The 22,646-nt window shown below is 42.7% G+C and overlaps 1 protein-coding gene across 5 annotated transcripts in view; it reads left to right on the top strand.

Moving 5' to 3' along the window:
* The window catches only part of TEAD1 (TEA domain family member 1 (SV40 transcriptional enhancer factor)), a 161,426-nt gene that overhangs the window by 126,141 nt on the left and 12,639 nt on the right, over positions 1-22,646 (top strand). For all 5 annotated transcript variants that reach the window (XM_012725476.1, XM_004683036.2, XM_012725475.1 and 2 more), the window contains one exon: positions 7,157-7,330. In XM_012725476.1, the coding sequence (XP_012580930.1) occupies positions 7,157-7,330 (174 nt within the window). The remainder of the gene's footprint in view (positions 1-7,156; positions 7,331-22,646) is intronic.

Raw genomic sequence — 22,646 nt, 5'->3', positions numbered from 1 at the left:
GAGAGTGGACGATGACTGACAAAGGTTCTGGAGCCTGGTCACTCAGGGTCTGAGTGCACATCGCCACCTTCTCCGCCCTCTCCGCTCCCGTAGTTCCTAGAACTGTCTGGACAGAAGCGGTCACCCTATGGCCCTGGCATTTTCTTCTTTGGATTTCTGCTTTATGTCACAGTATTTCCATTTTGCTGTTGTCAGGGGGACAATCTTCATTTCATATCATCTTGTCCAAAGCATAGAATCATCATCATTTGAGGAAATGATCATTGATCATAGCAATAATAGTAACATGAGAGACATATTTTTTATTTTCCACAAATTATCTCATTTAGTCCTTGTGGCACCCCAGAGGTGTAGGGTCTGTGGTGTTGCCTTCATGGGGGTGTGGAAGCTGCAGCCGATGCCAGAACGGCTGTCCCAGATGACTCAGCTAGGGGCAGGACCCAAGCCCAGGCCTCATCGGACCCCAGAGTCCCTGTGCTCCTCTGAACTCTGCAACCTCCTAAGCCGCCAAGCAAGAGGGACAGCCACGCAGCAGGGAGAAAGCGGCTTCCTAGAATAACGCTGGGGCAGAAGGGAAGTCCCTTGCTGAAGCCCCAGGATAGCTCGATAACCCTTCACAGGTAACGTTTAGAAGGTTGTATTTTTGTTGTTGTTTTTTTTTAGGATTACACTCACCTTTACCATCTTTTGTAACTGCTCTAAAGAATACCTGAAGGGTTATAAAGTAAAAGGAGAAAGCGAGAGCTTCCCAGATCAGAAGTCTGTGTGTTCCGTGCTGTCGGGACAGTCTTGAGCCAGCTGGGGTTCTGCTGTGCAACGTGTCCTCTTGCTGAGCCTGCAGGCAGATAAGGATCCCAGCTTCTGAAGCTCGGTTGTCCTGAGTATTGGAGCAAAAGGAAGGCTCTGTGATGTGCCTGAAGTTCCTTTTGAGCCCAGGGAACTTGTGGCCAACTAGAATAATAAACATCATGAAGCACACTCTTAATATTTTGGTTTCCCTTTATGGTTCTTTTCCTCCCTCAAAAAAACTCCATGATGTTTCAATATAGTTTTTGATCGTCTGTTTATTTAATTTAATAAAAACATTTACTTTATTTATAAGCGAAACTGAGCCATGTGGGGAGTCCCATGTCTCCCTACCTCCCACTTCTCAGAGACAGCTGCTTACAGCCCTCTCACCCATTTCTTCATATATGATTCATTGCTTGCTTCCAAGTAGCAGGCTTTTCCTCTCTGTGCCCATCACTTTTACACATTATCTATTGACTTCTTACTATGGAAGACCAGGACTTAGTTCTCTAAATTTAGCTCATTCCTCCCCTCCCCTGCCCATTCCTGCCAGCCTCCCTTCCCATCCACTCCCCAGGTGTTTATATCACAACATTTGGTTCAGCTAACATTCATTGCTTATATTACAGACCTGTGTACATTTCTCATATGCGTGATTAATGCAGCTTATTTTAGTTTCTTGATTGTAAAACATTGGCTTTTTCTAGGCTCTGTCATAGCATCTTTTTTCCCACGTATAATTTTTATATATCTGCACAATCACAACATTTCTGAGAACTCTCCTGCTCTCCTGTGTATGGACACATCAGTCAGGGAACCCTCAGGCCCACTCTCTTCTGGGCAACACCCCCAGAGCCCTTCTGCTTCTCGTCTTCTCTGACCTGGCTGTTGTCCAGGTCAGTGGCCTAATTTTCTTCCAGGCCAGGGAGTCATCTCCCTCTTTTTTGGTATATTTCCTCATTTGGTAAGAAAGTATCCCCCTACTACCTGAGATGCGTTGCAGGGAAGCTCAGTTTTCTGGAACCTTGCAACTGAGTGTGTTATTGTCTAACCTGTGAGGGATAACTGGGTTTTCACCTTAGAGCTGTGAACTTGATTGCCATTTTTAAGAAAGATTTATTTATTTATGCATACAAGAATGGGGGTGTAGGCCAGAGGTGTGGGGGCGGTGAGAGAATTCACCAGAGAGTGGGGGACACAACATGCAGATCTACTGAAATACCCTGCTGAGGGGAGCAGCTGTGAGAGGTCTGCTGTGCCATGTGGGTCAGCTCCCTGGCCTTCGGGAGATGGAACTCTGCTGCTGTGACTGGGAACAGCTTGATAGCACTGAGTCTTTGTCTTTAACCCTGCACCACCAGGGAGACCCTTTATTGACATTTTAAAGATGCATTTAAATAAATATATATATATATTCCATGTATATTCACCTGGCTAATTTTTGTAGAATAAGGTCACCAGTATAAAATGAGCAGACAGGTGAGGATTGAAGTCATGGGATGTATAGGAGACATGGTAATGACTGTTCTTAAGCCCTGCCGTTTCGATAACAATCAGCTAGACTGTTGGCTTGTGGCGTCCCTGTGCTTAGCACAGGCAGTGGACACTAGGTGCACTGCCTTGTTCTATTGAAATCCACAAAAGAAATATTCAGAATTTTGTCTATGAGACAAATACCCTTTCCCAAGGTTGTTACTGATAGGTTGGTAATCAGCATATCTAGTGAGGGCTGCCTTGTTTTTTTGTAATCAAAAAAACTAATGTTAATGTGGTTTCGATAGTGAGGTGATTTAGCTTAGGCCTGGTGTACATGACTCATTAGTACTCACCCTGTTTCTTTTCTGTATTCCCCAGATATTTGGAATTTTCAGTGAGGGCTGTTTTGCAAATATTTGTTTTCCACCCTATAAAAAAGAACTGCCCTTTTTGGTTATGTGTTTCACCTTTAGTGTTGGGGAACCATCTCTTCTGGAAAGAAAAGGGGGCTTATTTGGTAGGAGGAACGGAAGTAATTATCATTCTGGCCCTTTTAGGAATTGGCAGGATAGAAGGAAAACCAAATGGTTTTCAAAGTTTTAATTTCATTAAAACTTGACCCCAAACATATCAGGTAGACTTCTGCTTTTCCATTTTCTGTATTTGGGGCAAAAGGATTCTTGACCTCCCCAAGTTGAATAAAGGGGAGAGGGAGGCCTGTTTGTCTTGAAGCTGTGGTCTCCAGGACCCCTCGCAGGCCGTTTGTATACTTAGAAACAAAGTCACCTCTTGGCAGGGGTCACACCGCTCAGAGGCCAGTAGTCAAGCTTCGGTTTTAGGTCACCAGCCTTTGAAGAGGCAGTGCCCGGTTTCCTTTGGCAAAGACAGCCTGCCCCTTCTCAGTTCATTTCAGCCACTTGGGCACAAAGGTAACTTCCTCAAAATAGAAACCTTTGAAGACTCTCTCTGGTGCATCTGCGAATCATTACATTGGTCCTGAATTCTAGTTTTTTAGAATTTTGAAAATGCTATTGAGCTTTCAAATCAACTTTAAGGAAAAGTTGATGGTCTTGGTATTTTCTTCTGAAAGATAGTGTGGTTACTGTTTACAGCAAACACATGGGTTATGGCTTGTTCAGATCCACACATGGAGTTTATTCTTAACTCCAGGACTATTCCTGGAAGCATGACCTCAGGCAAGTCACTGAACTTCTGTTTCCTCACCTATAAAATGATTGCAATAAAATCCACCCGTAGTGTCGCTATGAGGCAAGAACTACCTGAGGCCGAGTGTGTGGAAAACATACTTTATCGCACTGAGCGGATACAGGTTCTTCTCCCACCTTGAGGACAGGTGAGGGTCTGCACCCCAAGAAGTTTGGCGTGGACCATGATGAAGGATTTGAGCAGTCACGCGACTTCACCGCTTACTCCCAGCTCGTGCCTTACTTGTGTTTATGCTTCTTTGCTAGGCAAGAAGAGATAGCAGGAAAGTTCTTTTGCTTGTACCCCAAGATTAGGTAACCTCAAACAACGACAATAAGCCATAGCAATACTAATCTTCGCAACTGTGATTTATAAAACTTTTCTTCAATGCTGGGCCCTGAACCAAGCACCACTACCTCCTTTAATCTTCAGCCGTGTTCTGTGTTACCTGTTTTATGTCCCAATAATACATGAGAAAATTGAACAGTCAGGTCAAGTCTGACTGCAGACCCTTCATGCTTTGCATACAACACCTTGCTTTTCTGCTGTGTCTCCAGTGCCTCCATTGAAATATGATGTTTTACCCTCGATTTCCTTTCATAGGCCCATACACTGTGGTCCCTGAGTTCCAGTAGCATAGTGTGGGGCCTTTGATGTTAGAGCAAAAAAGAGTTCAAGTCACCCCCCGACTCAGCCTTGACCCCCGAGCCCATTGATGAGTTAAAAGAGCCCAAAAAAGGGTACTCAGCTGACAGGTTCATTCAGTACACAGGTGTGCCCAAGGCTCTGCGTGTGTTTCGTACTGTCCCGTAAACGCCCTGCCTGGTGGCACAGAAACTGTAACTCCTAGATCCCGATAGGAGTGGGAGCTTACTGCAAGCAACAAGAGTTGATGTATGGACAGATGGCCAGTCGTCTCTAGATGATGAAGGACAGTTCCTTTGCCCTTAGGACCCATAATACTGGGGAACTAGGAATCAGGTACCTGCTCTCACTCGCCTTCTCGTGTCTTACTGCTTTGCACCGTGTCTTTCCCGAGGCTGCCTGTGCTCTTCTCCTTTTTACCATGGATAATTTCTGGTTTTGCTTATTATTGAAAAGACCATGTGATAGCATTTGAGAAAATTTGCAAAAAGATCAGATCCTCTGCCCCATCCCATGCATGCTCTTACCTCCCTAACACAACAGTGACTTTTCCTTTATTTTTTAATTCTCTTCCAGCACAGACACGCTCTTCTCTTGCAGTGTAGTTCCCTGGTCTCAGAACTGCCTGAAATCTGTCAGGAAATTGAAATAGAGGCTGGGCCCATGTCAGACAGAGCTTGATAGACTCGCCCTTTTCATTTCTGTATCAAATCTAATACAGAGTACAGATTTTGAAACCTGGTAAAACTATCAGAGGAGAGGAGTTGAGCCTAAAGATGTCACAGGGGGCCTTGGCCACTCTCCCCAAATATGCAGCATTGTGGACAACTACCTTCCGGGTCCAGTGTCAGGCTTCCCTTTTGTGGCCAGAGATCCATGTTGCAGGTCACAGATTTATTTATATTTTTCTAAGATTTATTTATTTATACATACAAGAACTGGGGTACAGGCCAGAGGTGCAGAGGATGAGAGGATTTTCCAGAGACAGAGTGGGGAACAGAATAGGCAGGTTGAACAAAATACACTGTCGAGGGGAACAGTGGTCTGCTGTGCCATGTGGGTCAGCTCCCTGGCTCGGGAACGAACCTGTGCTGCAGGGGTTGTGACCAGCCTAATAGTGCTGCACTTTACCCCTTAGACCAGCAGGGAGGCCCAGGTCACAGATTTAAACCACACATCCTCAGTATAGATTTTGAGGGTTTTTTAGCCACCTGAATTTGGGAAACTTAAGGTTGTACAAAGATAAATCATGGTTTTTTGGTTTTGGGGGTTTTTGCTGCCATATTGTTACTATTAGCTGTGACTCAAAGAAGGGGGGTGTATAGAAAATAACAGTTGCTTCTAGTTGCTTCTACTTAGTATGAACTCTTTGGATCTCAGGTCTCTAATCTCTTGATGGGCCTCAGTCCTTGAAACCCTACAGCAAGCTTAGGAGGCTGTCCCTGTTTTAGAGACTGGGAGACCTTTGTCCAATATGTACCTGCTGTGCCATGCACCCCAAGTTTTGTGGGTGAGCTGGCTGGGTCCAAACCCCTTACGCTTTTCCAATGCACATTCTCCGGGTAGGCAGCTTGGCCCAGGGCTCCTTTTATGAAGGGTTTCTCATTTCCTGTGAGTACTTGGGAGGACTCTAGTTGGAAATATACCAGTCTAAACTCGAAAGGTGGATAGGAGCTGCTGGGTGAATAGGGACATGGGACTTCTCATCTGACCCCTGTTGGGTTCTGACCCCCAGGGCTCTGTATCAGCTATGTTTGTCACTTTAGGTTGGGTTCCTGCCTTGGCAGCAGGAGAGGCAGGTGTGGGGGCTGGGAGGTCTGGAGTTCACGGTCTAGACCAGGGATTGGAAGGCTGCATATTAGAATTCACCTAAGGAACATTAAAAATTACTGCTGCCCAGCTTCATTCTCCAGGATTCCAATATACTTTAAATGGGGCCAGACATTTTTAGAGACTCCTTGGTGATTCTGCCACAGACTGGGTGAGAGAGAGCCCTTGCTTTAGACACACTCTTTCTGAGCCACCTATATATGTTATACCGAAACAAGATATGAAAAGGTTTCCTTTATAAATTAAACAACTTAACAGGGTTTGGAGGGTTTTTTGGTGAATGAGAAATTAAGTTCTTTCCTTTTTTTCTGTATCAGCCCTTTGTAGCCTTGTGCTACCTCATTTTATTGTGTTTGGCAGAAATTGCACTTTTTACAAATGGAAAGTTTATAAATCTATCAGTGTCATGTTTCCAACAACTCAGATAATGATTAGCATTTTGGGGGCAATGACATTTTTAAAATTAAAGTATGTGTTTTTTTCTTTTTTAGGCATAATGTAATCGCACACTTAGTAGACTGCAGGAGAGTGAAAATGTAACCTTGATATGTATTAGAAAACAGAAAATTTGTGGGGCTCACTTTGCTGCAATATTTACTATGTTGTGGTATTCTTGGAACCAGTTCTGCACTACCTCTAAGATATGCCTGTCCCTGGATGCTTCTCCATGGTCTTTACCAACTTTGCACTGACAACCACATGCTGGCCAGCCTTGATGCAGAAACTTTAGATTGGTTGTTTAGGGGCCTGGTGAAATAAAGACTCAGCACTCTTAGTTCTGCTGGAAGAAGTCGGTGGAAGGCAAGTGCCTTCTGGGTGGTAATGCTATTAATACCACACACAGACTTCTGGTTGGGCTGGTTCCACTGTACACGGTGAGCTCCAGAGGGCCTCGCTGTCATGTTCGGTAGAGTCAGGTAAAACTGATGGCGACAATTATTTGTTGCATTGAGCATTTTAAACAGTGTCTACTACTATGTCTACAAAGTCTTTTTTTAAGTACTTGGGAAAATAAAAGATACGATTGTTTTAACCCTAAACCTTGCCCATTTTTCTGAGCATCTTCAGTTTTTCAAAGGCACAGACCCTGGATGGTTGAAGGCTCATGTCTGGAGTCTCGAGACTACTGCCCCTCGTCCAGGTCTGGATGGTCGACTCCCAGGTTGATCAAAGGGTTTGTAATGAGACTGTTTTTGTTGATTTCTTACAGTACAACAAACACCTCTTCGTGCACATTGGGCATGCCAACCATTCTTACAGTGACCCATTGCTCGAATCAGTCGACATTCGTCAGATTTATGACAAATTTCCTGAAAAGAAAGGTGGCTTAAAGGAACTGTTTGGAAAGGGCCCTCAAAATGCCTTCTTCCTCGTAAAATTCTGGGTGAGTAAGACATTGCTATGATTTGGGTGGTGGTTGTAGGAATGGTCGCGTCCTGTGTGTGAGCACGCGGTAGCCCGGCCGCCTCCACATGCAGAGGGCTGCACCCTCGTGTGCCCCCACCCGATGGCCAGGGGATCACAAACTCATTCCCCTGTGGGCTGTCCCCACGCTGGCCCACGGCACCAGCACGCGTGCACCCAGGCGCCGTTCTCTGTCCCTGCCAGAGAGCGAGAGGGACAGACGGAACAGCCTCTTTGGGCTTCCTAGCTCACTCATGCAGTGACAGAAGGCTCCTCAGATGCTGGTTCACGGTGGAAAATGTGCAGCTCTCATCCCTCTTTGTGTCTTCTCACTCCACTGAGCACAGCGACCTGTAAATTCACTGGCGCATAGGACCAGACGCACAGCAAAGATCGCTAGGCCTGGGGTGAAGAGGAAGTGACTGGCAGCTTCCAATTTTACAAGTGACAGAGAGGGCAAAAGCCTTTGCTCTCTGTTTGCCACCCTTATGCTCTAAAACAAGGGAACATTCCGCAGCTGCTAGGGCTTGCTGATGTCCCAAGGCTTCAGAAGGGAGCTTTGCGATTCCTTTGCCAGTGGGGCTGGGGCTAGGAGACTGCTGAGGGGTCAGGCGTTCAAGTGGCCATGCAGATAATGTGTGTGCTGGGGTGCAAAGAGGGGAGGCAGGAGACCAATGAGCTGCTTAACACAGAGAATTTACAATTTTTCATTCTATCCAAGAATTTTAAAAAACAGTTGTTTCAGATGTTTGTGTTCCTTAGCAAGGCATCAGAGACTCTAAATGAAGGCGGTTCCCCGGTGTTCTTCCTCTGCTCTGTGCCCAGCTTGTATGTGTGTGTGTAGTTGTGCTTTTTCCCCCCTGGCCTCCTCTCCCAATGGGCCAGCTTCTCCTCCTTTTGAGATGTTGATGCCTTTATTCCAGCCCCTTGTTTGCCAAAATGGACCGTTGATTTTCCTCTTACTCCCATCACATTTTGCAGTTAATCAGTTCCTGTGCTGTGTCATAGTTATTTGGAAATATGTTCTACTCTTCTCCGGACTCGGGCTGCCTATTCATAGAAGAGGCTCCATTTACTGAATACCCGCTGTGGGCTGGGAGCTGCACTAATGCTTCACGTGCATTCCATCCAGTCCTTGTGGTGTTAAGTGGAATTTGCCTCAGATTCAACTAAGAAAACAGACACTGAGAGGTAGACAGGACACACCCCAGTGGTCAGAGTCCTGGGGCCTGACATCAGATCAGTTGGACTTTAGGGTCTCTGCTCTGTTACCCAAATGCTCTGTGCCCTGTGGGTCCTGGCTTTGGGTTGTGGCGACCCTGCTCTCCCTATCCATCTCCCTAACACTAAGCAAGTAAGTGCCCTCCTTAAAGAGCCCAACAAACAGGGAAGCAAATGGATGAACAAAGGGGAAATTCGTTATTTCAAGTTCCTTGGGAGGAAATTTGCATGTGATTTTAGTTTTTTTCCATTTATGCTTTTTGCATTTCATGCTTCCATTTTGAATGATTGTAGAAGTAGACTCCTACTTTTATTACTATCTGAGAGATGGATAATACATGTGAACAGGCTGAACAAGCATTAACTCAGTGACTGCCATCCAGTGTTCTAAATGGTGAGTGGGAATCACTGACCGTGTGGTAAGACCAGGATTTTGCAGGTATAGCTTTCCCGGAACCCCTGCATCAGTCCTCAGTATCCTTTCTGAGGGTTGACAGGGTCAAACTATTTTTAGTCTGACTCGGAAGCATCGTCTGTCTTTTATGCTCTTCTGATCTGCTCACTGGTGCAGCATTCAGAAGTGACCAGGCACAACTGCTGAACACAGCTTAAAAGCTCAAAGCGCCACTTCACACCACGAGCACCCTTGTGGATTTTACTACATCTTTAACCTAAGGTACTGATTGAAAATAAATTCAGGGTGCCTGAATCAAGAAAACACAATCTTTGTGGCCCAAGTAAAATATAAGCCTTCAATTAAAAATAGGAATTTTGGAAAGCTGTATCCACTTGGGTGAGTATCACAGCTTCCCGGTATTTAAAAGACTGTTCAGATGAGATCTACAGTCTTAATTCACAATGTGATTTTTTGATATTGTGCAAAGTAGCCAATAGATTTTAATGTAGCAGAGATGAAAAGTTCAATGAATGAAAAGTTCAAATTCCATTCAGAAGTTAATCTCTAAGAAACTACAACTTAATCAGGTTTGGATGGTGCATCAGAGAAAAGTGACCACACTCTGCCAAGGAGCCTATAAAAAATGCTGTTCCTTTCCTCTTACATGTTTATCCAGGACTGGCTTTTCTTCAGGTGCCTAGCCAATATATCATATAAATTGAGTGTTGAGACAGGGATGAGAATCTAGGTACTTCCCATTAAGCCACACAGTAAGTAGATTTGCGAAATGTAAAAAAGGACAACTCTTCTCACTGATTTATTATTAATTTGGGGGGGGGGGGTTTGGCTTTGAAAATACTACGCTTAAAAAAAAAGTATGTTAACAGGTAATGAACTTGTTATTGTTTACAAATGGGGTAGAGATATCTTCAATTTCCAATATAGAACATTTAGATAATTAAGAGCCAGGGAAACAAAAAGCACATTGAGGTTCTCCATAAATTTTAAAAGTTAAAGGGGTCCTGAGGTCAAAAAGTTTGAGAGCTGCTAACTGTGAAGGATATAAAAAGAAACTATTCTACTCAAGTCAGTTAAAAGTAATCAGAAATTATGGGATATGATGAAAAGAAACCATTTTCAGTACTTCCAAATTTACAGTCTTGATTTTTACTGATAAGATTTCTTATAATTAGCTTATTACTTTTGAATATAAAATATAATGGAAAATGCTTAGGAAGTTGTTTTTGTTTTCTGTTCTAAAATTACCCTTGTTTTACTCAGTGAGTAATTTTAATAAATATTCTCAGCTATGGGCCCTTCAATATTGAATCCTCAAATAATGAAGTCTAGATTGCAGATGTTTAGAGTGTGGTGACTGGTTTGAGATGTGCAAATTTAGAAATAATTACCCTGAGATCAGATAGTAGTTTACTAAATTAAGACTCAGAATTAAAATTGAGCACTTTTCTATGAAGATGATAGAAGACATCACTCCTTCAGTATAATTGTTAGGAATACTTAACCTTAATTAAGAAATTCAGTCACAATGATGTTAAAATAATGAAGAAAACAGTTCCCATTAGGTTTGCCATGTGCTGCAATTTGAAATCTCTTTGGCTTCCTCTAATGACTCAGTAAGAACGAATCACACATAGAATATCTCTCCTTGAATATCAGTGGGTGTTTCTTAAGTAGGTAAACACTCCCTTTGGAATAGTTTTTAGCATTTTTTAAAGCAAATTTCCTTAGCAGATTTTATTTTTGTGTGAATTCATTGAATTTCAATACAGATTCCATATCCTCTACCTTCCTTGTTCCTTCCTTTTTCTTCTTTCTCAAACATGTCATTTATCCCTCCAGTACATAATTCTAAATTCATTCTTAAATGCACCCATGTAAAATAACCAAATGTAACACTACTACTTGTGTTGTTTGAATCAAGGAATGCATTGCATTGGGTACCCTGCTTTTTTTCTCTTATCAAACACCCTTCTATGTAGCCATATGTCATCAAATATTTAATTACCATTTTTAGCAACTACAAAATATCTTATTTCCTCAGTATACCATACTTAGCCATTCTTATTAGTTATTGGTAATGTGGCTTTTAGTATATATGTATGCTTGTGTGCATATATGTATATATAATGTGTGTATGTGTAAACATACATAATGTGTGTGTATGTACATAAATAACAAAGCTGCTTTCAAATATTGTCAAAAAAGGTATCTTCATCAGCCTTGTCCCTGGTGTAATTTAAAGCAAAATGATTTTATTATCACTTTATTTTTTGAATCCCTCTATATCTACAGTGATTTTTTTTTCTTTCTACTAAGAGTCTAACCCTTTTTCATTCTGTGTAGATGATTAGTAAAGTCAGATGCATTTATTTCCTCTCAATTATTTTTTTTTATTTATGCATGCAAGAACTGGGGTACAGGCCGCAGGTGCAGGGACTGTGGGAAGAGAGGTTTTATAAGAAACAGAGTGGGAAGCAGAACAGGCAGACTGACTGAAATACACTGCTGAGGGGAGCAGCTGGTGGGACAGAAGAGGTCTGCTGGGCCATGTGGGTCACCTGGCCGGGGATTGAACTTGTGCTGCAGTGGCTGGTGACAGTTTCACAGGACTGAGACTTAGCCCCTTAGGGAGGCTCAGTAGTTTCAATTGTAAGACGTACACTTGATCCCATCTCGGTGTTCTAGCAGTGGGATGCCTCTTACTGCTGCCATCATGAGCCCTTTGCCCCCCAACACAGACCAACAAGTCCTAGGGTGGCTGTTACCATTGCTCTTGGTGACCCAGCCTGTGTAGCGGGGTCTTGCTGTTCTTGTCCCCTTAGTTGTTTGCATCAGTGGTACTGTGCACTAGTGGCACAAATGTTAGCTTAAATTTGAATCCTTTACTAAAGCACCTCTTAAATTACAGTTTGTTGCAGCACAGACCTGATTGTTATGATTGAGGAGGCACATGGCACCAGATTTGTGTGTGAGGCCAGCCGTTACATGGGCAAATAACCATCTACTTCTCTTTTGTGTAAAGCAAATATCAGGCTCTGTGTGAGCCCTAAGGAGGAAAGATGCCCACCCATCAGTGGACAGAACTCTGCTTCATTTCAACCCTAAAGTTCATACAGATGGGTTTCTAGTGATATGACAGACAAAGTAACTCATTGCAAATAAAATGTCAGCTGTCTTGAAATTGATCACAGAATTCCTAAAGTTAGCAGAGGTGTTTGTGATTCAGTTAAGTGTCCTGAAAGACAAAAGCCCACATGGGGCTTGCAACTGACTTTCCGAAGCAGTTAATTTCTAGGCAAGTGTACTTAAGGATATAAACAAAAGTATGGATTTAATCAAATAAGAAAAGCAGGCAAAGCTAATATTTTTGGAGGCGTCTCCGAATGTCGAGCTTAGAGTCACATGTCACTAATATTTTACTTACAAAGTTACAGTTCAGAACAATCATTAGTATGAGAGGCTCACTCTCAAACTTTGATTGGAATAAGAAAAAAACTAATATGAAAATAAAATTGTATGATTATGTATTCTGTTGTTAAAAAATAAATTTTCATATCTGTTTTATTTCATATCATTTTCTTTCCAGTTCTCACTAAATGATTGCTAAGAGACCAGAATATATGATGTCACTCTATGGTTGTTAATATTTTGTTTTTAAAAATTCTTAGAATTATGATCATGCAGTGTATCAATTAACAATAAGTTCATGTTAATTCAACTCATTTTCTTAACCTATTTTTCTAGGGAAGAAAAGGCTAGATTTACTATCCAGAGCAGATGCATGAAGATTTCACAAAACAGAAGGGGAAAAGCCAAGTTATCTGGAAAAAGGGCAGTCTTTAAAAGATGCTTTTATCTTGGTAGGATAAAATCACATTTGTGGGACAAAATGATAGTCACTATAAATAAAACCACTGGCTTCATTTAAGAAGGAACCGGGTGCACGTGTGAGCTGGTCTAGTGGACCCCTTGGAGTTTCAGCCTGTTTTTAATTGGGTTCTGCGTGATTTGGGTTGGAATTGTAGACTTGAGTCTATCATTTGGAACTAAATGTTCCTGTTGCTATTCAGGGAAGAGAGGAAGTTAGCAAAATGGAATAATTTTCTCCCCACATGTTTTAAACTGCTCTCAGTAGGAAAGGAAAGGACCTTTCAGTTCAATAAGTTTTCCATTTTTCTCTTCATCTATCTCCTCTCAGAATGTGCTAAGTCCTGAAATTATGAGAGTAGTAATAAGTGATGGAATTGAGAGGAAGATGAGGAACACATGTCACCATGGTTAGAGGTATTTGTGGGCCCTAACACATATGAAATTACCTTTGAGCAGACTGTGATTACATGATTATCTTCTCCCAGGGTCTGTGTGTTTTTTGTTTGTTTGCTTGCTTGCTTGCTTTTTTTTTTTTTTTTCTTTAACTAGCTCTGGATTGCCAGACTCTCAGATTTCTGGTAGTCAGACACGGGAGTCAATAAACTCACACATTCACCCATTTTGGTTTGGTTTTATAAAAAAGTGCCTTGTGAAAAATGCATGTTTGCCATGCCGTGCTCCGCACTGACTGCTGTCTATGCATCCTTCTTGTTTTCCCAGCCCTGTGTCATGAACAGCTTTGCAGGTCTCCCTCCAAGTGCAGGGGTTTTCTCTCTGCAGTCTTTGCTAGTGCAGCAGTGCAGTAGGTTTCTCAACAATTGCTTTATTTTTTAATTTGTTGGCCGAAAAGTTCTTGTATTCCATTCACTGTACATAATGTAATCACCTAGATCAGGTGCTCTGTCGCTACTTAGCCCGCTCCCCTACTACAGGCAGGCAGGTAGGCAGGTTGGCGTCTGACAGCCCCTGAGTCATCTTCCTCTTGGAATTTACCCAAGAGGAAGGAGACCTCAAGACAATCACCCAAAGCTTTTCCCAGGCTTGGAGTTGTTAGATTCTTAGAGAAATAGTATGATCGTTGCATTAGTAATAAATACACACTGTTGACTCATGACAAACGTTCACTGAACTCTGCCTTGCTCCTAAGGAGCTGGGAAACAGACATGAGTAAGAGACTCCGACATGCACATCTTCGGGTCTGTGTGGGGCAGCAGTCACACAGGCAGATAAATGACAGCTCATGGGAGAGGAGGTGTAATGAAAATAAGCAAGCCCAGCTGAAGAGGAAGGCTTTTTGTTGGGAACATTCTGACAAGCCTCACAAAGATAAGACATCTGAACCAAATCTTGAATGAATTTGGTCCATGGAAGGGAAATGTGCCGAGACAGGAAATATTACTGGACATGACACAGGGTCCTCATGGCCACTGGGCCTTACAGAACCCAGGAAAATGGTGAGCAGTGAGGGAGGAAACATTGCCCCTGGTTGACAGTCACTACTTAAAAGACCCTTTCTGAATACCCTGATAACACAAGGTAAACCCTTATTAGAAACAGAAACTCATTCTGCCTCCCCCCAACCCCTCATAAATATTGATGGAGCTATATATATATATGTCTATTTCTTAACCTTGAATTCCTCTGGACATCAAGGCAGGATCTAAATAGGGAGTTTCCTTGACTTCGGGGGAGAATCCATCTGACAGCTGTTCCTCTAATGCCTGCTGTCCTGGGTGTTTGGCTCAAAGGCTGCTAATAAAGCCAAGGTCAGGGGTCCATCCTTTCCTGCATGAGACTCTTTAATGCTGCTTCTCCCCATCCCCTCCCCCCCATGGTCTCAGGCTGATAGCTAAGGCATTGTCCCACCAAGGGTTCAGCAGACGCAAAGTCCAGAGAAAGCAGACAGGGCACACCTGCACTGATCAGCCTCTGCCCTGTTGATGGAGGCATGCTTGACTTCACTCTGAAGCCATCACCGCCACAAAAGCCTGAGAAGGAAAGAATTGAAGTGGCACAGACTGCTTATTTACAGACCCGATTTTGCAAGGGATAAGTGGATTGTCTGAACATCATCATCAGTCCCTCAGGGATTTTGGCCTTAGTGATATGTGAAATCCCCTCTCCCAGGGAGGTGGAAAGGCAAGATACATCCTACCCACCCACCCGTATTTTAATCTACTTGGTAAGTTGCAAAAGCAGTATAAGCTTATTAAATAGTCCAAGTAGTTCAAAAGAATCTGCAAGGAATAGTGAGGCGCCCCTCAGCCGGGGATCCTCCTGGCCTTTCTGTGTGCACCTACAGGCATTGTGCATACATAGTTTGTTCCTACCAAAACAGGGCTGTGCTCCATGTATTACTTGGCAACTTCATTTTTTCTCTCCACTTAACACATGTATCTTGCACAAAAACCTCTTCCTCCACTGAAAATGAGGCTAAGTCCCAATTCTTGTTCTTTTTGGTAAAGATGACTTACTAGATGAGTTATAAATACAGCAAATAAAAACAACTCACCTAATTAAATTTGAGTTTCAGGTAAACAAGCTTTTTTTTTTTAGAGCTCCCATGTGATAGTTGAGAGTTAGGGCCATCAAAAAAGTATTTATCTAAAACACATTTAAATGAATGTTCTGTATTTTATGTGGTAACTCTATATTTATTGATTTTTTTGTTCTTGTCACATGCAAGACTTTTATGCACAAAATCTCCAAACCAGAACATGGTCCTGTTTCCTGGTTTGGAAAGGGTGGTCTCAGGGCTGCTGTTCACACACCTGATGAATGTGTGTTTAGGGCCAGCCCAGCCGGGTGCCCAGTTCTCATTAATAGCCTCCACAGGAAGGAACTGGCCTGTGCAGCTGCTTTGTACTTGGGGTGAGACCTTGGCTCTTTAATCCCTGATGCTGTGTGAAGGCACCAGTGGCAGTTACCTGAAGTCCTGTGGGTGATATTAATTGAATTTTTTTAATGAATGCTGGTATTTGTAGGAATTTGCAATGCAAACAGCCAGACTTTCAGGCGGTGCATATTGTAATTAGAGCAAGTTTTTAAGATTCTTTGAAGTACTAAATGTTTATGAAATTTAAATAAGGGTGCCAATCTGCACAATAAAGGGACTCTTGGTGGTGTTTTTAAAAAGCCATTTTGTAGATGTAAATATATGCCATAATTAGTGGGAAGTAACTTGAAGAGCCTCTGCTGAGTTTATTCCTACTATTCTTATTTAAAACAGCTGCCATCCCCCATGTTGGGCAAGGCTCCCCTGGCCCCTAGGGAGCACACTCAGCGACTTGCCTCCCTCTGGGTAGCTCCTTCTCTATGCCCATTTGTAGATTGCCTGGGTGGGGAGTTGTCCATGGTCATCCCAGCTCAGTCACCAAGGTCCACAAGATACCAAAGGGGTTGGCTTCTCAGGTCTTGACCCAGAAATAGATGTTTGCAAATGAGGGTTTGGGGGCGGCCAGGATCCTAGAGACCCCCCCCCCCTGCCAGTCGCTGTCTCCAGGGGCCCTTTTGCCTGAAGGCTCAAAGACCTAGTGCAGAGCGATTATCCCCTGGCGTCTGCAGGAGCAGCTGCAGGCCCACGCGGTGCCCTGGCTGGCCGAGCCTCTCCATGTGGCAGGCCTGGACAGCCGCCCGCGGCAGGGCCCTGTGCGCAGCACCGCCTGCCAACGAGCCAGATGCTGCCATTGGAAAAAAATTGCTTCACAATTTGAAATCTTGGTCCTTTGATCATTACTCAGAGAGGATGAAGAGGAGAGGTTCAAAGTGGTGGTTTGAAAACTGCAGCGTCTCCTTACAGCCATCATTGCCTATTACATGTCTCAAGTCAGGGACAATGCTCTTGATGTTTTCATTTTTGCAACCAAGTAATTCCCACCCAGCCCTTCCAAGCCTTGAGGGTGGGGAAGGGAGTGTCCGCTGCCTGATCCCTTCCTGACCCGGTGTCTCTGCCCTCTCCCCTGCCTGTGGCATTATCTGCTTCCTCTTTGTTCTGGCAGGTTTTTTTCCCTCTGAAGACGGTGACAAAGTAATTGTCATCAGCCCAAAGCTGCTTCTACACTTGGCAACTTCAAGCTCCCTTCCAGAAACTTCCTCAGCTGGGGCCAGGTTTCCGGAGGCCTGAGATCTTACAGAGCCTGTTGCCCAGCCCCAGTCCTCCCCTCTAAAGACTCAGCCCCTGCATCACTGGGCTCTAGGCCTCATTTTTGCTCACCCCTGAAATGGGAAGGATGCTTCTTTGAAGATTTTGCATTTTCAACATTTTTTTAAATTCAAGGCATGAAATCAAAGTTGAGCACATTTGTGAGTAAATGATAGCTAATAAATGATAGCTAATCAAGCTATCATCAAATGATAGCTAATAAAGAAGAAACAATCCGAAATCTTGTCTGGTGACAAATATTTGATGTGCAAGAGTAAAGTAATAATTTAAGAGGGAGGGGGAAGCAGGAAACAGCTTGAGAAAGTTCGGTGTTTCCCCTTTTTGTTCCTTTGCTCTCTGATGCAGACACCTGCATCCACTTCAACCTTAAACTGCTTCCCAGGACTTACCCACAGTTGCACCTTAAGGCCTTGACTTCTTTCAGTATGCATTTATTTAATAATGGAGGTCATTTATTAATGATTACCTTACCTCCAGGAACAATTCGATAGCATCCCTAACAGTGTATTTTTGGAGGGGATAGTAATTTTGCCTGCTTGAGCAGGTGTGCTCAGGATGTAGTGCTTGTCATAGACACAAAGCAGAGGAATCCTCATTTTTCTGTGCAGCAGAAGCCTCTCTGGCATCTGTACCAGGCATCTGATAAATGTAGATTGGGGCTCAAACTGGCTCCCTAGTGACCATCTTTATCCTGTTGACTGATTCTGGTATGACTTGAGGCTCCTTCTTTATCTGTGTCCTGATCTTTATTATAAATCAACAAATTAATAGGAGTGGTTTGTAGTTCTTTTAATAGCCATCATTGGTATAGCCTGGTACAGTTTACAGATACATTTCATATACATCCAAGAACTGGGGTACAGGCCAGAGGTATGGGGGGTGAGAGGATTCACCAGAGACAGAGTGGGGAGCAGAACAGGCAAACTGACACAGTACACCGTTGAAGGAGCAGTAGGTGAGACCATAGGTGCTGTGCCACATGGGTCACCTCCCTGGCCCGGGGTAGAACTCCAGCTTCAGTGGCTGTGGAGAGCTTCATGGTGCTGCGCTTTATCACCTTGTGCCACCAGGGAGGCCCCCTCATATGGATTCTTTCTTCCTGTCACCACTGTAGTCTTTGGAAGTAAGGCTTCTTTGTAGTTAAAATTAGGACATTGGAACCCGGGAGGAACGACTGCTGTCCCAGCTGTAAGCCAGGTGCCTGCGATGAGAGGACAGGTGAGAAGTCAGTTTACAAAAAATCTACACCAGAAGAAGGAGCTTTAGAAAAACTTCACGCAGAACTTGTGTCTTAGGAAGCAAATAGAACCTGCAGAAACTGAAGGGTGAGAAGAGGAAAGGTGAGATAAGGGGAAAAGGAAGGGGAATTGCAGAATTTTCCCACAGAAATACTCAGAGGTCTATAATTCCAAAAGGCAAAACTCTGGGTGAAGGTTACTAGGTAGCCTTAACCTTACCCATGGTGTTTGTAAGTGTGACGCACACGAAAGGGGAAAAAGGATTGTTAGTAAGCAGCACGTGGGTTATGTGGCTAGGTTCACCGTAAACACAGGGGTGCATAAGGTGGAAGAGGGAGGCCAAAGACAACATCTAGGAGATGTCAGCTGTCCGTATGAGCTTTGAAAAGGTGTAGGGGGGTTCAGCATCAAGGAATGTGGGTGGCCTTGTACAATGCCTCTTCCTGAGTATAAAACTGAGGAAAGGACTTTCTAAGGCCTCCAGAAAGGAACACAGTTCTGTGCACATCTTGGTCTATCTTGATAAAGACGTGTTGTATGGCTGGTCTATACAAGTGTAAGATCGTAAATGTGTGTGGTTTTAGTCCACTGGTGGTAGTTTATGAGGCAGCAGTAGAAAACTACTGCAGGAGGAAAAAAATAAACATTGGGTCTGTGCAGTCTAGAGGGTAGGAATTGCCTTGTTTTTGTGGTGCTTTTCTTGTGTCTGAGGCTATTTAGTCAGAAAACAACACAGGTGAGGACACTATAGAGATTTCCTCAGTGGTCAGCGTTAGAAAGAAGTGGCTGCTGGACCCAGTTCATCTTAAGGTCTCTGTTTCCAGGGCAAAGTGAGCATCAGAGGTTTCTTGAAAGGGCCAATTCCTTGGGCTTGATCTCTCCAACCACATTAACAAGGGCTTTCTTTTTTCCTGTTTGTTTTTAACACTTCAGACCCTGACCATGACCAACTATTTTAGGCTGACTTGTCCCTAAAGGACATATTATGGTCTGAATTTGGAATCTGTTGGAAGATAAATGCTGCATTTTAACTGTTTCTTGGGTTTTTATGTTTATTTACTTTTAGAAAACGCCCAGTGGTCAAATAGGAACTGATTAGGCAGAAATAGTTTGCATCTCTGATACCAGCACAGTTTTTCTCATTTTCTTGCCTTCAGAATGATATGAAATAGGTTTGCCCTGCATCTTCAGTTGGGAAAAATAAGTGGGCAGAGTTTGCCTCATTTGTTCATTGAGTACCAGCATTTTTTCTTTGATATTACCTTTGTTTCATGGGACTTCAGTTACCACATTTCTTTATAGGATAATCTGCACATTTCTAATCTGCAGTATCATCAGCTGATGGATGATTATCTTTCACATCAATATATCCTTTTAGAAAGTTCCCAGCACAACTGTGATACGGTTCGATAGCTGCATGACTATTTTCCATGTTCACGAGTAATTGCAAAGCAGTTGTAACAGCAGATTGGTTATTAACTGCTAGTTAGGGAGTCTTTTAAAGTCTGATCAGTTAAATTTACACCAACAACATCATTTTCCTAAATTGTTTTTAATAAGCAAAATAATTAAAAAGCCCTCTGTCCCTTTCACCTAAATACCCATAGTTAAGATGCACATAGATCTTACTCTCCTAGAACTCCCAACAGAAATGCCGTGTACTTGTGAAAAGCACATTTGAGAATGTTTATAGTAGCTCTCTGCCTTCATGACAGGTCCTGCTCAGAAGCCTCACAAATGGTTTCATCAGTAGAATGACTAGACTATGGTGTTTTTCATTCACTGGAACGCTCTACAATAACAAGGATGAGTAAAAACTATACACAATGTATATGTCTCACAGTATAACGTGGAACAGATGAACAGAGAGTTAGCAATGTATGATTCTACAAGAAATTTTAAAAAGCAGTCAAAATGAATGTGTAGTATTTTAGGGGCCAGTCATCTTTGTAGATGCAGGGTGGTGGTTATTGGAAGGAAGCACGGTGGAAAGCATCTGTTCTGCCTCTGGGGCCTGGTTACACCAGGTGTGTTCACTTTATGAAAATTACTCAAGCTATAACCTTGTGATTTGTACTCTTTGCTGAATCGATGGGCGGACTTTATTTTTGATTAAAAAAAAGTTAACCTCACTATGGTGGTGGCACAGGGGTGATTTGGTGATGGGAAACCCGCGGGGATTACAATTGAGATGGAAAAAAAATGTGCAAAATGATGTAAAAATAAACTTTGTAATAAATTTTAAAAAAGTTAACCTCGACAACATTAAAACTCATAATTTGCTGAGATGGTTTCTGAGGGCATATTTTCATAATGCCATCCTTTAATACCTTTAATAGCTTCATTTATAATTCCTGTCATTAGAAGGACAAAGCATCCATTCCCATTCAAGACAGTGGTGAAGCAAAGGTGAGGTGGTGGGAATGGCCTGGCCTAGCCTGCCCAGGGGCCTGTAATTAGAAAGTCCATTGTCTGAAGCTTGTTGTAGATGACAGTCATCTTCATTTTTATTATCACCATATGCCCACAGTTCTAAACAAGGCTATTGATAAAATCCTCAATAACAACAAAAATCCTTTGTTGGTCTAAATCCTAAATAATTGGTGAGCTTATTAGTATTACTTTTATTTCATGTGTATATAAGTATACTTGAAACTAGCACACATATCTCTTATCCATTAGATTCATATTCCTTAATGCACATGTGGTCTCAGTCTTGTAGGCCTTCATAGAGTAAGTTCTAGTCATTTGGAAGCTGCAGTCTCCATGGTACTTCTTCCTGTGGTTCAACAATAAATTTGGAGCCGAGCAAGGACAGGACAGTAGTGATGAAGCTGAGGGAACAGCCTGAGTCTGAGGTATCAGCTTCCGCACTGCCTATGAGACATGCTCTGTTGTGACTTTTAGAGCTCTTGGGTTTTAAGGCTAATGAGCCAGACGCTGATGATCACTGGAAGTGCTTCTCCGTGATAGGAAGCATCTTAAAAGCAATCCATTCTAGTTGTGCTAGGTGTGCTGCTCTAGGATTAGCATTCCTTCAGCATGGACAGAGAACTGGAAACATAAAAGTGGTAAAAATTCTCTTTAGTTTTGCTAACATCAAAAACTGAATACCATTCTAAGCACAATTATAAGCTAAAAATCACATATATTGACTGACTGTTATGTACATTGCTTCCGTGCTTACTTTGGATTTTAACTGTCTAACTTTGTTTACTGGTAAATCTTCTGCCTGACCAAAATATTGCCGTTGATGTGAATAAAATAAAAGCATTAAAAAAAACTGAAAGCTAAGAAAATATTGTGCCTAGAGGGTTGAGATGCAGTTCTCAAGAAACTTCCTACCTGGTTAAGTCAAGAAGGTTGAGGTTGAAAGTTGAAATAAATCACCTAAACTCCTGTTGATCTCTCATCCATTGCCATATCCCCACAGTCCTCAACTTACCCCAGAAACATCACGCTGCTTTTGATTATTCACCAGTCTTTCAAAACAATGTGACCACATTAAAAAGAGCAAGTTTTGATTGTGTGATAATCTTAGCCAGCACTGTATTGTTAACCCTTTAATATTCTTTTCCAGAGCTAGAATTTTTTTGAAGTTGAAAGTAAATTTCTAAAATGCTCCTTCCTTCCTCCATATACCTTGGTTATTGTGTTGTTGCTGGGGAGCAGCCTGCGTATTCTTCATTAGAACATAAATTAGGGTCCACCTGTTTAGTGGCATGAAGCCACTAAAAGGTATGGTTTCATAAACGCATTTTTTGAATACTGACATTTTGTTTCTGTGTTAATATGAGTTATGTAAGTTGTTTATGTAAGATATAGAGGTCTATATTCATATAGACATTATCTTAAAGCAAGATTTAAAGGAGTGCCACTATCTGTACAAAAATAGAGAGAGAAGGAGAGGCACTAAATAATTCTAAAAGGAAACCTGAGAAATTGGTAACACTGGTCACTTTGGGAAAAGTTAGCAAGTTCAGGGGTACAGATACACCCTAAAATACACTCTACTCACGATTTGATTTTTCTTTTTGTACTTGCTGCATGCATCTTTTTTCTTTTTGAAAAAACTTAAGCTATGGACACAAACTATGTCATGATAGTGAGAACAGGCATCCCATGATGAACATCACTGGTAGCCACCACCACAGAACACCTGGCTGCTTTTCAGGCCATGTTCCAGTGTGGTGGCGGAACAAAGGCCAGCTCTTAGTGTCTACTCTGTGTCAGAAACTGCTGTCCTGGGAGAGCTGTGGACTGACTGTAGCATCAGCTCCTATGTGCTCCAAGTGTTGGTGCCTCTCCCCACTGGAGACTGTCTACAGGTAAACCCAAGGACCTCTTCCTCAGCCTGAATGACTCAGATACAGATCTCAGGTAGCAG

Source organism: Condylura cristata, unplaced genomic scaffold, assembly GCF_000260355.1.
Source record: "Condylura cristata isolate star-nosed mole 26May11 unplaced genomic scaffold, ConCri1.0 scaffold00015, whole genome shotgun sequence".
Lineage (NCBI taxonomy): Eukaryota > Metazoa > Chordata > Mammalia > Eulipotyphla > Talpidae > Condylura > Condylura cristata.
Note: the sequence above shows the minus strand (reverse complement) of the source record. Positions and strands in the feature narration are given on the sequence as shown.